The sequence below is a fragment of the Schistocerca cancellata genome, chromosome 8 (genome assembly GCF_023864275.1).
Source record: "Schistocerca cancellata isolate TAMUIC-IGC-003103 chromosome 8, iqSchCanc2.1, whole genome shotgun sequence".
Taxonomy (NCBI): domain Eukaryota; kingdom Metazoa; phylum Arthropoda; class Insecta; order Orthoptera; family Acrididae; genus Schistocerca; species Schistocerca cancellata.
In genome coordinates, this window is record NC_064633.1 from 345,819,431 (window position 1) to 345,835,998 (window position 16,568).

Consider the following 16,568-nt stretch of genomic DNA (forward strand, 5'->3'; position numbering starts at 1 on the left):
TTGTTCAGTCAAATCAGAGACTCTGGCACATGTTTCTCTCTCATGTTCTTCCTTCCAAATATTACCTGTCTTTAACACTGCAAAAAGGAAAAGCACGTCTTTCCCAATCCGTAAGTGTTGCCTTTTGTGGTGGAGCTTTATTAAACCATTCCTGAAATGCTCTCATACTTTTACCTCATTGTCTCCCTGGTCTGTTGTCACTTATGCACCCACATACTTGTCACTAGTGCACTCCTCAGTAGTGAAACTATGATTGGTAACATCTGCCATGGCTACAAATTAAAACTCGACAAGGACTGCAAAAAACATTTGAATGTAATTTTCAATCATTGATTCCAATAATTGTTAAGAAGTAACATAGCTACCAACCTGCATAACAACATTTGATACTAAACAGCGATACAGAGACTTCTCACCCACCCCATACATTGTTTTTTATTCTTGTTTTGGCTGGAAAGCTGCTCCAAACAGAGGCACTGTGTACAGGAATAGTCAAAAAAGTTCAAAGAGTTTTACAATTTCACTGTATGCAGTCAGCAGTCCACTTAACAGTAAAACTCAATAAATCACCAACACTTTTGGGATGCATTTCTCAGTAAACTTAACGCAACCGTCAGCTGTGATCAGAAACGGGAGGGGGGGGGGGGGGGGGGGGTGAATGATCTATAGGAATCTGGCAGTGCATGTGTGCAAGTTCTGGTCAGCATTGTTTATATTGATCAGAATTACATACATTAAAAGTTCCAAAAATAAGAGAATTCAAGTTACTGAATCTATCTTTTAACTATACCCTCATTGTGTCTAAAATGTCACAGTAGATTCTTACAACAGTAGTTTCCAAATGGAGTGCAGCATCATGCCTAGGATATTTAGATACAGGTTCATCCATACTTTGGCCATGAACGACTATTCCCCACGTTCTTTCAAATCCCTCACATTTGGTTTTCAACGAAATCATTAATTTGTGTTACGATAAGGTGCCAATGCATATCCTCAAAGGAATGTAGAACAAAATTGACTTGCATCACATTTTATCCATGAGAAGCAGTAGAGACTTCTTCATCCCATTTACCTGCATCTAGTAACTGTTTAAAAGTGAAACCACTTGACTGCAATATAATGTTGTCACCAAACTATATGGAAAACCACACTGTCTGGCAACTTTAGGCAGTTTTTTGTTTACTAGAGCCCAGGTTCTTTTGGTTGACGTGGTAAAAGACTAGCAAGACCATACAAAATGAGGGGAAAATTTTGTGTTTTTTAATTTTGACACAACTTTCAATAGCACTGAATTCAGTCAAGTGAAACAGTGACCAAACATTTCAGTAGACAATGTGCTTATCACTCTTGGTTGTATCTATTGAAATGAGTGGCCATAACTGCAGCTCCATCGTAACTCTTAGCATGTTCATGTATTTTTAAAATCTTTTACTTGACCACCAACCGTGACACAGTGATGTACTGACAAGCGAATAGCCCGTCAAAATCTGTGTTCAGAAAACATGCAAACAGGAAGGAGGTGTACTGAACTGTGAGAAATAAGCAAAATAGAAACCATGAATGGTCCAAGCACAAGAAGTGCAATATAGAGCAATGTGAAAGAGCAACAGCAGCATGGTTGAGTGGTCACAGTGTTGGGCTGCATAGTGGGCAAGCAGTTTTCGAAGTTCCATTGTGCCTTTTTTTCTTCTTCTTCTTCTTTTCCGCTCTGTTCGTTGGATTCAAATTTGTGTTTGTGTTGAGGTGTAACGTCCGTTTGCAACAGCAGTGTGTAAGAAATGGACCTACAATGGAAGTTGATTCAGCACAACTACTCTATTAGCAGCCGAAAGGAAGTGGCTTTTGAATGGGAACTGCAGACCTTTGATGACAATGCGCATGTGAGCCCTATCCTCACCGGAAAACACATCTGGTGTGTCGTACGTGGCATTAGTGACAGTACTTGTGTCATATGAGAGGAATCTCTTATTGATGCACTTTATTTGTACACCTGGTGAGTGAGTGAGATATGTCTCCTTGCCTGATTTAGGTGTTCGTATGAATGTGAATGTGATCAATCCCAAGGAAATGATGAAAACATAATAGTTTTTCACATAAGCTTCAACAAATAACTGTAACAATTTCACAATTATACAGTTTCTCTATGCCCTGTCAAAGCATATGTTTTTAACATTTTTGAAGTTGTTCCATTTTGGAAGTTTTGACCCTGAATTCCTTTGTTTTAACATAGTTCACACCCATTTATTTGTTGTTTTCACTTCTGTGAGACGTCTACATGTTATGTCGCCTGCTCTCACTGCTCACCACATTTACTTGCGTTGCTAATATATTATTACCACATGACTCATATTCTATAACCAGTGTATACTACCACAGCTGCCAAGATTACAGAAGGAGAACAAATATTTCAGTGACCAGATGGACAGTTCATAATGTTTTGAAAAAAATGATAAATACATGAAAATAAATGACACGAGGTTGATTTGAACACAGCTTATCCATTTTACAGTTAAACAGCATAATCACTTAACCACAACGCCGTTGCTTTTCCATTTCGCTCAATGTTGCAGTTACTGAACTTCGACTCTTCACTGTTTCTATTTTGCTGTTCTTCACAGGTCAATACACCTTCGTGTTTTCACGCTTGATCTGTGTTCAGTTTTTGATGGGCTATCCATTGGGACATCTCACCACTAAATCTGAGGGGGGTGCGATGGGGAGTTTCTCTTGTGAAGAGACATACAAGAAGTTACTTACATCAACTACTTCATCCATCCAGAGTAACTAGACAAAATTTGGTACACCAATCTCCTATCTTATTTTATTCATAAGCTTGTTTGAAACAGAAGCAGTCAAGCCATTCTATATTGGATTTTACACTCTTGTACATATAGAATAATGTTCTAAATTATATTTCAGCTTTACTCAGAAGACAAACAAGTTTAACAAAATTGCATTTATTCAGCTTTTGCGTGTTAGGGTGTCCTGAGAGCACGTTGTTGCTATTGTAGAGATGGGTATTGAAGCGATGTGTAAGCAAGATGCCTAGTTACAATGTGTGATTCAGTGTATGAGTTGTGGCTGTAAGGTAATGGGACTATTGCTGTAACACATTTTATTTCAAAAACAAACATATTCAGTTACAATAATCCTCAAATACCCTCACCTCCTCCTTTTGTAATGATCCATGCAGATTTTCTATTGATGGGAACCGTACTGGGAGTCTTATGCCCCATGCCCCCCCCCCCCCCCCCCCCCTTCCCTGTCCCTGCCACTTCTTCTTCAATGGACTGAAATCTTGTTCATTTTAATGCAGATTTAACTTGGGGAAGAGATAAGTCACAGGGTGCTGGGTCAGGTGATTAAGGTGGTTGGTCTAACACTGGGATGCTGTACTTCACTAGAAATTAACAAACCATGTGGTATGAACTAGTGCATTGTCGCAAAGCAGAACCCATGACTTGTTTTTTCCACAATTTGGGTCATTTTTTTTCTTTTATTTTCTCATGAAGTTGAGCAAGAACCTCAATAATAATGTTGATTAATAGTTTGACCTTCACTATGCCCTTCATTAACCCAGTGAAGATACAAAATTCTATGAAATCCTAAACTCAGATTGGAATGTATACCGCAGAGACAGGCTGGACAGTGAAGGGGGAGGCGTGTTTATAGCGATAAGAAGTGCAATAGTATCGAAGGAAATTGACGGAGATCCGAAATGTGAAATGATTTGGGTGAAGGTCACGGTTAAAGCAGGCTCAGACTTGGTAATTGGATGTCTCTATAGGCCCCCTGGCTCAGCAGCTGTTGTGGCTGAGCACCTGAAGGATAATTTGGAAAATATTTTGAGTAGATTTCCCCACCATGTTATAGTTCTGGGTGGAGATTTTAATTTGCCGGATATAGACTGGGAGACTCAAACGTTCATAACGGGTGGCAGGGACAAAGAATCCAGTGAAATTTTTTTAAGTGCTTTATCTGAAAACTACCTTGAGCAGTTAACAGAGAACCGGCTCGTGGCGATAACATATTAGACCTTCTGGTGACAAACAGACCTGAACTATTTGAAAAAGTTAACGCAGAACAGGGAATCAGCGATCATAAAGCGGTTACGGCATCAATGATTTCAGCCGTAAATAGGAATATTAAAAAGGGTAGGAAGATTTTTCTGTTTATAAAAAGTGACAAAAAGCAGATTTCAGAGTACCTGTTGGCTCAACACAAAAGTTTTGTCTCAAGTACAGATAGTGTTGAGGATCAGTGGACAAAGTTCAAAACCGTCGTACATTATGCGTTAGATGAGTATGTGCCAAGCAAGATTGTAAGAGATGGAAAAGAGCCACCGTGGTACAACAACCGAGTTAGAAAACTGCTGCGGAAGCAAAGGGAACTTCACAGCAAACATAAACATAGCCAAAGCCTTGCAGACAAACAAAAATTACGCGAAGCGAAATGTAGTGTGAGGAGGGCTATGCGAGAGGCGTTCAATGAATTCGAAAGTAAAGTTCTATGTACTGACTTGGCAGAAAATCCTAAGAAATTTTGGTCTTATGTCAAAGCAGTAGGTGGATCAAAACAAAATGTCCAGACACTCTGTGACCAGGTTGAGATTCATTGGGAGAGTCCTTAGAAAATGTAGTCCATCAACAAAGGAGGTGGCTTACAAAATACTCGTTCGACCTATACTTGAGTATTGCTCATCAGTGTGGGATCCGTACCAGATCGGGTTGACGGAGGAGATAGAGAAGATTCAAAGAAGAGCGGCGCGTTTCGTCACAGGGTTATTTGGTAACCATGATAGCGTTACGGAGATGTTTAACAAACTCAAGTGGCAGACTCTGCAAGAGAGGCGCTCTGCTTCGCGGTGTAGCTTGCTCGCCAGGTTTCGAGAGGGTGCGTTTCTGGATGAGGTATCGAATATATTGCTTCCCCCTACTTATACCTCCCGAGGAGATCACGAATGTAAAATTAGAGAGATTAGAGCGCGCACAGAGGCTTTCAGACAGTCGTTCTTCCCGCGAACCATACGCGACTGTAACAGGAAAGGGAGGTAATGACAGTGGCACGTAAAGTGCCCTCCGCCACACACCGTTGGGTGGCTTGCGGAGTATAAATGTAGATGTAGATGTAGAAAATGGTACTGAAACAGAGGATGACAGACTAAAGGCCGAAATACTAAATGTCTTTTTCCAAAGTTGTTTCACAGAGGAAGATTGCACTGTAGTTCCTTCTCTAGATTGTCGCACAGGTGAAAAAATGGTAGATATCAAAATAGACGACAGAGGGATAGAGAAACAATTAAAATCGCTCAAAAGAGGAAAGGCCTCTGGACCTGATGTGATACCAGTTCAATTTTACACAGAGTACGCGAAGGAACTTGCCCCCCTTCTTGCAGCGGTGTACCGTAGGTCTCTAGAAGAGCGTAGCGTTCCAAAGGATTGGAAAAGGGCACAGGTCATCCCCGTTTTCAAGAAGGGACGTCGAACAGATGTGCAGAACTATAGATCTATATCTCTAACGTCGATCAGTTGTAGAATTTTGGAACACGCATTGTGTTCGAGTATAATGACTTTTCTGGAGACTATAAATCTACTCTGTAGGAATCAGCATGGGTTTCAAAAAAGACGGTCATGTGAAACCCAGCTCGCGCTATTCGTCCACGAGACTCAGAGGGCCATAGACACGGGTTCACAGGTAGATGCCGTGTTTCTTGACTTCTGCAAGGCGTTCGATACAGTTCCCCACAGTCGTTTAATGAACAAAGTAAGAGCATATGGACTATCAGACCAATTGTGTGATTGGATTGAGGAGTTCCTAGATAACAGGACGCAGCATGTCATTCTCAATGGAGAGAAGTCTTCCGAAGTAAGAGTGATTTCAGGTGTGCCGCAGGGGAGTGTCATAGGACCGTTGCTATTCACAATATACATAAATGACCTTGTGGATGACATCGGAAGTTCACTGAGGCTTTTGCAGATGATGCTGTGGTGTATCGAGAGCTTGTAACAATGGAAAATTGTACTGAAATGCAGGAGGATCTGCAGCGAATTGACGCATGGTGCAGGGAATGGCAGTTGAATCTCAATGTAGACAAGTGTAATGTGCTGCGAATACACAGAAAGATAGATCCTTTATCATTTAGCTACAAAATACGTCAGCAAGTGGAAGCAGTTAATACCATAAATTATCTGGGAGTACGCATTAGGAGTGATTTAAAATGGAATGATCATATAATGTTGATCGTCGGTAAAGCAGATGCCAGACTGAGATTCATTGGAAGAATCCTAAGGAAATGCAATCCGAAAACAAAGGAAGTAGGTTACAGTACGCTTGTTCGCCCACTGCTTGAATACTGCTCAGCAGTGTGGGATCCGTACCAGATAGGGTTGATACAAGACATAGAGAAGATCCAACGGAGAGCAGCGCGCTTCGTTACAGGATCATTTAGTAATCGCGAAAGCGTTACGGAGATGATAGATAAACTCCAGTGGAAGACTCTGCAGGAGAGACGCTCAGTAGCTCGGTACGGGCTTTTGTCAAAGTTTCGAGAACATACCTTCACCGAAGAGTCAAGCAGTATATTGCTCCCTCCTACGTATATCTCGTGAAGAGACCATCTCGTGAAGAGACCATGAGGATAAAATCAGAGAGATTAGAGCCCACACAGAGGCATACCGACAGTCCTTCTTTCCACGAACAATACGAGACTGGAATAGAAGGGAGAACCGATAGAGGTACTCGAGGTACCCTCCGCCACACACCGTCAGGTGGCTTGCGGAGTATGGATGTAGATGTAGATGTAGATGTAGAATATTGAAAAAACAATCATTATTTTTGTGAGTTTTATTTTAGGTTGAATGTTTACCAAGGTAAATATCTGATGAACAGTACTACTGTTTTAAAGTTCACACAGTATCATCAAGTGGAAACTTTCTGCTTTTGCGACCAGTGGAAAAATGTTATAACCATAGTTGTTTACAAAATCAGTAGCCTGTGGCATTGGGAAAGTTGCTGTACTTGTTTATTGAGTTTGTCATTGTTTTATTCAAAAGTTTTTGCAAAATTTATGAACTGTGTGGGGTGAGAACATACAAAAACAGGAAAGACGCTGAAGTACACTGTAGTTATGACCAGGAACTTTTGGACAGAGGTGCTTGTGGCATTCAGCGTGACAAATTATTGTATAGAAAAGCGTGATTTGTATGATATATCTAGATTGACCGTACAAACTAAAGTTTGGGAAACATGTCTGAAGAAAAAAATTGGGAGGACAACGAGTGCTACATGAAGAAGAAGAAGAAGAAGAAGAACAAATGTTTAAGCAGGGTGTCCTGAGAGCTGCACATTGGTTATTTCCTTTCACTAAATTGGATATTAGACATTTAGTGAAATGCTTCCTCTATCAATTTACCAGGAGATGAATGAGTGTATTTATTCCTCAAGCAGCATTCAGAAGATTTCCCTGTTTGCCTAAATGAAAATATTAAAAGAGCTCATGGGGAAGTGAACAAAATGAGAGTTAAAACATATATCTCCAAAATAAAGCCAACGCTGGAAAATCTACCACCTAACAACATAATCAGCTATCACAAAACTAACATGTCAGATGATTTGGGCAAGCAGCAGGTAATTACAAAACAAAGGAGGAAGAATGCTGAAAAAGTTATGGATTCATTGATATCTAGTGTTTTGATAATGATGGCAACAAGTGCTGATAGTAAACTGTTTCCTCTATAAATCCTACATAAATCTGAGCGTTTGTGGAACACGTGGCAAGAAGGTGGCCCATGGAGAACCCACTTAATTAGGAATGATAGTGGATGGTTTGATTTACCGATATTTAAAGGCTGGTTTTTTACAAACACTTTGCCCTGTTATTTGAAGGAGCAAAATAGGCCACCAATGATGATTGAGGACAATTTGTCCAGTCATGTCTGTATGCATTATCGAAGACTGTGAGTGGAACAATAATTCATTCATTCTCCTTCCCTCGAATAGCACCCACCTTCTCCAGCCGTTGCATGTAAGCTTCTTCAAACCAGTGAAAGCAGCGTGGTGAGCCATATCGACTGAATGGAAGTAGTACAGTCACAGGACTATTTCAGAGGATGCTTATCCATATCTTCTGAAGCAGCCACTGACTAAGATTTCAACAAACTCTACAGAAAACAGAGAGTGGACTTTGTGCCTCAGGCCTAATCCCATTTGATCCAGATCATGTCTTATGGAAATTGCCTGATAATGAGGAGAGCCAGCAAAGCAACACAGAAACATGGACTTCAGTTTTGAAGAAGTGTTCAAAGTAGTTCGTTATCCTCCAGATAAGCCTGGTAGTCATGCTGCCGCAAACTAAATGTTCCTTCGGAGAAATCGGTTATAAGCCATTACTTCCAGGAAAACAAAAACATTGCGGAAACAAGTGATAGTACAAATTTTTGTTTGTGGGACACCCACAGCTGTTCAGCAACATGCTCATGGTAAACAAATCCACCACAGTTGTAAAGTACTCTATTGACTGAAATCCTGCATGACCAAAGTCGCTGTGCACCAACATGGTTTTGGGGTCTTAGCCCCATCATCGGGTGCATCGGAAATTGGGCAGTATTAGGATGTCATGTCCATGCCCTATCAACTAATAGGCAAACATCTACTGTTCCTGCACCTTCAAATAACATTCCAAATTATGGTTGTGAAAAACTCCCAACTTTCAGTTGCGGCCTGGGAAACTTGTCCCAAAACTGCCTCCAGGAATGTACACAGTCACATGCTGATACAGCATGCCTGTGTGACCCATGCGATTAAGACGAGCAGACATGCGGCTATGAACACCCCACCATTTCTGTAACAAACAATACAATGAAACATAACCTGTGTAAGTATCAGTGAAAATAACTTCAAAACTGTCCAAAATCACCTTGTTTGATGGTATTCAAAGTGTCAGTACAAACAGTTTCACAAGCTTCTTTTTGTTCGATTGCGGCAATTTTTGGCATCAGTTTCCCACAGACTTTTCTCATTATAATTGGTTATGTAAAATTTGCCTTACGCATTCTTTGTCAATTACTGTAGTCCTGTCCATAAATGATGGCGGTTTGCGCATGTCGAGGCATGGACGGGGATTGCATTGTTGACAATTTCAAAGAACAGTCGCAGTACAAGCGTGCTTACTGCTTGAAGAAAGAGTGTATCCTGCAAATTACGCCTCTCACTGGCTTCTGCAAAATTTATCACTTACCACCACCATCACCGATGAAAACTCACAACAAATGGAATAGAAATTCATTAAACAACATTCATTAAACAACTCGCCACAATCACATTTAATGCTTGCATTGGCTACTGCATTCCCAGCAAGGTGCCCAGGGAACTACTGAACGCTCATTGGCTGTCAGAGGATGCGTGATGTAGGTGCGCAGAACAAGCCTAACTCGACCGCCATCGTTTGTGGCTCCAGCTGTACTGTTTCAGCAGTCGATCGAAACTCAACTGTTGGTCAACTTTTTTATCCATTTTTTTGTGTTGAAGGGTGTTATGGGGATGAGTCATCTACAGTGTCTTCATGGCCATCTTGAAAACACTTGAGCCACTCAAAAATGTGTACGTGATACAACAGTCTTTGCCGTACACTTCTTTTAGTAGAAGATAGATTTCATAAGCTTTTTTTTTCCACATTTCATACTTAATGACATTTTACTGCTCTATTATTACATTATCATTTTTCCAGCAAAACAAAATAACAGTTCTTACACAAACAAAACTGATTTGTCTGCAGACACCAGAGATGCTGTGTTAGACTGAGAAGGCTTCATGCTTCACAGCTATTGGTCATTCCTCTTTGGTGGATGTGTACTTACTCTGTGACAGCGCCTTCCGTTATTCTGTAGCCATGCCTCATAGGTCTCTCCAGTTGTATTATGTTCTTCTTCTATTGAAAACTGCAGGTAGCAGAGTTGTGCCTCAGGGTGAACATTCACACTTGCACTGCCATGCTTGGATTTTCATGATTTTGTTGCTCACCGGTTTGATATGCACTGAGCATGCTGTCTTACCTTCCCACAACACCAACATGCCTGTGCAATGATATTGTAAACCCTCACACAATTAGCTCTCGACCAACAAGGATTTTGTCAATATTAGACAACACACAGACGGCTCCAGCTGCCAGAGATTGTGGTCATGTGTGTGTGAGTTGTGTTTGCAGAGTGTGTGCATGTATGTTTACAAAGGCCTTTGTTGGCCAAAAGCTAATTGTGTGATAGTCTTTCTGTTCTGCCTTTCTGCAATTCAGCATCTCCCTTGTATGGTGAGTAGCAACTATCCTTTTCATTATATTGTTACATCCCATCCTGCATATTCCATTGTTTGATTATTATAAACTGATCTACATCCACATCTATACTCTGGAAATCATTGCATGGCAGACAGTATGCTATTTATAGCTTAGAGATAATATAAACCTATGTACCATGTGTGTAATCATTCATTTACCTTAACCCTGTGTTTTCCGTAGCACTAGAGGAGAAATTGTAACTTTTAATCCTGCTAATCTCACACAAAGGCCAGCAGTTGCCCAATATGGGACTTGGGGACAAGAGCTGGCAGGTAGACATGCTTCACGGATCTCTAGCCACCACTTCTACTGCCCATTCAGAGAACATTCCTTCTTATGTGAATCGCAACTTATCGTGAACGTGAACTTATGAAATTAGCTGGTAATTATGAAAACTTGGTGGTGTTGATCTGAAAATATCATATAATATCACTATTGTCAACCTGTGTAAGGAATAATCTTTGTTTCCATTAGTTTCACTTGTGTTCACAGTGTGTGCTGGGTAAGAAGAGCTTACCTTGCATCCATTGAATACACACCATTGGTGCTGTCAGTACAGAAATCCTTTTATAATTTGAGTCTCTATAGAACATTGAATACCTCCTTTTCCCAGAGGCAAAAATGTATGTTGGTCTAATTACAGACAGGCACACTCAGTCCTTTGCTTAATTCAGTTGGCCTCACAGGTGTTCATTTGTTAGTAATAATAAACAGACAAAAACTGTGTACTATTCAAAATTTGTATTTACTCACCTGATAGAAGAAACCACTTGGCACAGTTTATTGGTGCTGTTTTTCTATACAGTATGGTAACAGTTATTTCAACTTATGTCATTCATCCCATGGATGAAAGTCAGAATCTTTTTGACTGTTACTCTTACAAAGAAGTAGTGCAAAAAAAAAAAATAATCTATTATTTTTGCTGTTTGTGTGTGTTTAATGTATTTTTAATTTTATTATAATAATATCATCCTCACAATAACATGTAGTTTTGTTATCCAGTTTTGCTGTTTCTTTTTTTAATGTGCTAATTTTACTTCATAGGGGGATAAGCCATTCTGCTGTCAGTGACATGAAGACAATTGAACAAGAAAATCCAAACATTAACTCTAGCACCACAAGCAACAAGTCTGTATTTGACAAGGAAAGTGATGGTTTTTTTGACGATTTTGTTGTATATGGCATGTAAGTTAAATTATAGTATTTTAAAATACTGTAGAACTGTTAAGTTGTAGTTTTAGTATTTATTAAATAAGATGAACCCCTTTGTTTTATCAAGTTCAGTGAATATAAATAATTCAAATTAGTTGCGTCTAGCTTTAGAGTAAAACTTTGATGCACTGGGCCCTTTCCGTTTGTTGTATAAGTGTCATGTGGCTTATTCTTCGATCTGTGAAGATTACACTGAAAGAAAGAGGAATAATACTGTTTAACATTAATGTTTATAAATATAATCCACAAAGACCAATTGCCTGCTGCTTATTTAGCATGATAATACACTGGCTTTGGTCAGTGAAATACAAAAATAAATATTTCAAAGATAAGAACCTCATTCCTTCCAGACATAAGGTGTATTAAGTAGTAATGAAGAAACAAAATAAAATTAGTTGAACTGTAAGTTTATCTCTACCTTCCCCTCTCTACCTACTTTCCTCCCTCCCCCTTACACACCCCACCACAGTCAAACACACCACCCACATCTCACTCCTCTCCCTTCTATCACACTGCTACCCCCTGCCAATCACGTCCACCTTCCCTCTCAAACTCCCCACTCCTTTCTCGCACCTCTCCCCCCCCCCCCACTCATGATCCCCACCTGAATCCCCAATCTTGATCCCCTTCCCCCCACTCTCAATCCCCACCCCACCCCTCTCTGGCACCCCTCCCCACTGTCACTCCCCTAACCACCTCTCACTACCCTCCCCTCTCCCCAGACTGCCCGACAATCCCCCTTGCTTACCTCCCCTCCTACCACTCCCCTCCCACCACACCCTTCCACTACCACCCCACCGCTCCTCTCCCACCCCACCGCTCCTCTCCCACCCCACCGCTCCTCTCCCACCCCACCGCTCCACTCCCACCCCACCACTTCTCTCCACACCTCCACTCTCCACCCCTCCCCTCACTCACCTTCTCGCCCTCCTCCCACACCTCCCCCCTCTTGCCAATCTCTTTCACCCCTTCCCCTCTCACCCCCTATACCTTCCCACTCCTGCCTTCTCTACCCCTCCCCTTCCCTCTCTACCCCTCCCCTTCCCTCTCTACCCCTCCCCTTCTGTCTCTACCCCTCCCCTTCCCTCTCTACCCCTTCCCTCTCTACCACTCCCCTTCCCTTCCCTCCCTACCCATCCCCTTCCTACCCCCTCCCCTCTCTACCCCGCCCCTCCCGTCTCTACCCCGCCCCTCCCGTCTCTACCCCGCCCCTCCCGTCTCTACCCCGCCCCTCCCGTCTCTACCCCGCCCCTCCCGTCTCTACCCCGCCCCTCCCGTCCCTACCCGGCCCCTCCCGTCTCTACCCGGCCCCTCCCGTCTCTACCCGGCCCCTCCCGTCTCTACCCCGCCCCTCCCGTCTCTACCCCGCCCCTCCCGTCTCTACCCCGCCCCTCCCCTCTCTACCCCGCCCATCCCCTCTCTACCCCGCCCCTCCCCTCTCTGCCCCTCCCATCTCTATCCCTCCCATCTCTACCCATCCCCTCCCCACGCTACCCATCCCCTCCCCCCTTTACCATCCCCTCCCCTCTACCCATCCTATCCTCTCTCTACCGCCTCCACTCCTCTCACTTCCTCTCCTGACCCTTCCCTCTCTCCTACTGTACCCATCCCCTCTTGCTATCCTCCACCTCTCACTCCCCTCCACATCCCTCTGTCTCTCGGTCCCCTCCCCTCTCATTACCCCCTCCCCTACCCTGGCCCATTTTGCTCTGCCCCTGGCTTACTCTCTACAGGTCGGCCCCTCTCTGCCTGAGAGGAAGCCGCCTTCTATCGTCATTCACTCAAAATTCTCACACACAATATCTACGTGTATTCCACTATGAAAGGAACAAATGGCTCATTGTTTTAGAAGCCAGAATTTGATGGAGTAATCTTTAAGAGAAAGGAATGACTTTCTGTTGTTTAAATTGAATACATACATCAGACTGTAAATCAAAGCTTGCAGATGTGCTGATACTCTTGATACAATGAGTATTACTGCAGTTCGTTGAAATAGCACTCCTGTACAGAATAGAAGGGTTGTGTGATTTCATTCCTTTTTCTTATTTTTTAAAAGTTTGGTTGTTGGTCAAATCTTTTCTTTGTACTCTCCCCTGTGACCGTAAAATGAATGTGTAATTTTCTTAAAAGAAATTGGATCAGGCTTATGAATCTCATAACTTAACATTGGTATGTGTCCTAAGAAAAAAAAAGACAAAGTGTTTACTTAAACTTCCATTGTTGATTTTTAAGGATCTCAAACACTTAGTCAACTGTACTTCAAACTAGTAAAACACACATTCACTGTGTTGGGCTAAATGTGATCCCAAATCTATTGAAACCGAATTTGCATCCTGCCCCATCACTACCTGCAGCAGCCATTTGGCATCCACCATTGAGTAAAGGCCTCCTTAAGTTTTCCATGAATTATGTTCTTAAGCTGTATGCATTGATGTTGCCCCTGCTCATCTTCAGATTCCATCTTCCCAGCTCCTGTAAGGGTGTCCTCTGTCATTGTTTCTTTATCTTGCAGCTGAACAAGGAACCTTCCATTCTCCAGGGTACGTTCTGCCCATCTTGATTTCGTTTTCATTACAGTTAATTCTCTTCTAGGAATTGTCAACATTTATCTCTCTATTGCAGACTGAGCGGTTCTCGGATTTTGCTTTAAGAGTCTGTCTGTGTCTTCCATAAGTCAAAATTGTTAATGCACTGTCTCTCTCCTCTTGAAATACATTGAAAATTCGGTTTTAAAACCCTATTTAATCTATCAAAAGCATGCTGAGTCAGTTTTTGTTCTTATATTTTTGTATGACTTTTCTGAACCTTATTGTACTCTTGTTGTAACTGATTTTTGATCCCCCTTCCCCTCCATCCCTCCCTTCATAGTGGAAGACAAACAGTACAATGTCATCAGCACAAACAAATGTGATTCATGTATGTTCCATAGACACATACTACTACTTCTTTTTTGCCTCCTCCTCTTTCTTGTTTTCCCAATTTAGAGATCTAAAACGCTTCCTCTAGGGCAACTGACAACTATTTTGGTGGCATGAAATCTTCGTACGACCCCTCTATCAATTGTGAATATCCTCCTGTGTTCATGAAGTCTAATGGAAGCCATAGCATTGGTCCATTATTCTACAATTTATTAACATGGTTGACTGAAGACCTTGTTTCTCAAGTTAGTCAAAATAATCCTTAAACTTTCTGAATCTGAGACAATGTGGTAATTCATACTCGTTACACTGTTCCATAATTTTATTGACAGGTTGCGTGATGCATTGATATATATTCACTTACAAAGGCCATTGGGTAGCATAGCAAATCAAATGTTTGTTCTATGCGATTGATGATAATATCTTCTACATTAAAGATAAGAGGCTATCAAGTCTGTAGTTCCTTGTGTGTCATCTGTCTTGTTTGTTGCGTAAAATATTTACAGTGTTCCAGTTTCAGAGAGTTGTCTACCTCTGCAGACATTCTATAAACAATTTTGCAAGTCTTTTTTGCATTACTTTGCCTCTAGATTTATTTCTGTTGAAACCATCCTCCACAGCTTAGGTTGCTAACATCTGTTGCACAGCTTTACTGTATTGCAGATGATATTCTTTAAACACAAACTTGATATGCACGTCATCAGCCACCTGCACTGGACAGATATGCTCAAGACATACCACTTGCTCTTTCATAAAAGGTGCCATTGCGAACAAGGTAGGGAATCTCCTTCCAATTAGGTGGCTGAATAACCAATCACAAGTCTCCCAGCCAACAATTCCACATTACTTTACCTTTAGTGGCTTTGTACTTCTCAACTTACTTAATTCCAGATTGTCATTATTAATTACTTGTATCTCTGATTCATCTCTTGAACTATAGAAACACTTAAAGAAATCTTCAAATGCTTGCACAATTTTCTGTGTTCCTAGATATTGTACACTCCACCCTGTAACTGACTGATAAAATATGTCTACCTAGCAAAATTTTCTATTTTGTTTTCGTCTTACGCTCATAAACTTTCCAGGGTTTTTTCACAGATCCTCTTAAAGACAATTCCGACTAGTTTTAAAAATTCAATGTGTTTTTGTATACTTCTATTATTTGATTAAAATTTTCTCCTCTTTTGCAGCTGTACCATTTCAGATTTTGTATTCTTTTGCTTTCTGTCATGAACTTTTTAAAATACCTTTTGATCAAGTGTTATAAATATTTTTTCTGACCCTAGGTACAAGCCATCTAGCTCAAGTGAGAGCAGAAGTTTGGAGTCTATGTTCCTTGATGGGAGCTCAAGCCGTGACAGATACAGCAACTCAAGTAGATCTTGGCAGTCGGAAAGTAGGCAGCCGTCTTCGTCATTTTCAGTAGTCAGTACAGATGAGAAACCTGCTCACAGAAAGGATCCCATCCCAGCACCAGCCTCTACAGGAGATGAAGCTCAGAAGAAATTCGGAAGTGCGAAAGCTATTTCATCAGACCAATTTTTTGGAGACAGTCATGACAATAACGTAAGTTAATAACTAAGTGATCAATACCATTGTATATCTATCAGTGACTTGAACAACACCCCCCCCCCCCTCTCTCTCTCTCTCTCTCTCTCTCTCTCTCTTCTCTCTCTCTCCAACTATTATGAGAATTCACATAAACAGGGTATAAAAATTGTGAAAAGTATAGAGCAATATTTTACATGTACCTTTATGATTTTGCTTTAATTTAAATTTTATATGTGTAGGAGAGTTCCTCATAAAATATTTTATTAATCTTACAATTTTAAAAAAATTGTTTTATTTCAGTGGGAGCGTAAGGTAAATCTATCACGCTTTGAAGGTTCTTCTAGCATTTCATCTGCAGACTTCTTTGGTAATGGTAATGCAGCAAGCAGTCGCCCTTCAAGTTTCGCAGCACAATTGCAAACACCAGATCTAGAAGATGTCAAAGAGAGTGTGAGACAAGGAGTAACAAAGGTTGCTGGGAAGTTGAGCTCAATTGCAAATGGAGTCATGTCATCTATCCAGGTACAGTTGATTCTGGCATGCTGTAAAATGATAGT

At 41.3% G+C, this 16,568-nt stretch overlaps 1 protein-coding gene across 4 annotated transcripts in view; it reads left to right on the top strand.

Moving 5' to 3' along the window:
- Nucleotides 1-16,568, top strand: part of LOC126094732 (ADP-ribosylation factor GTPase-activating protein 2) — an 89,482-nt gene that overhangs the window by 55,649 nt on the left and 17,265 nt on the right. For all 4 annotated transcript variants that reach the window (XM_049909280.1, XM_049909281.1, XM_049909282.1 and 1 more), the window contains 3 exons: nt 11,375-11,515; nt 15,747-16,026; nt 16,312-16,533. In XM_049909280.1, coding sequence (XP_049765237.1) covers nt 11,375-11,515; nt 15,747-16,026; nt 16,312-16,533 — 643 coding nt within the window. The remainder of the gene's footprint in view (nt 1-11,374; nt 11,516-15,746; nt 16,027-16,311; nt 16,534-16,568) is intronic.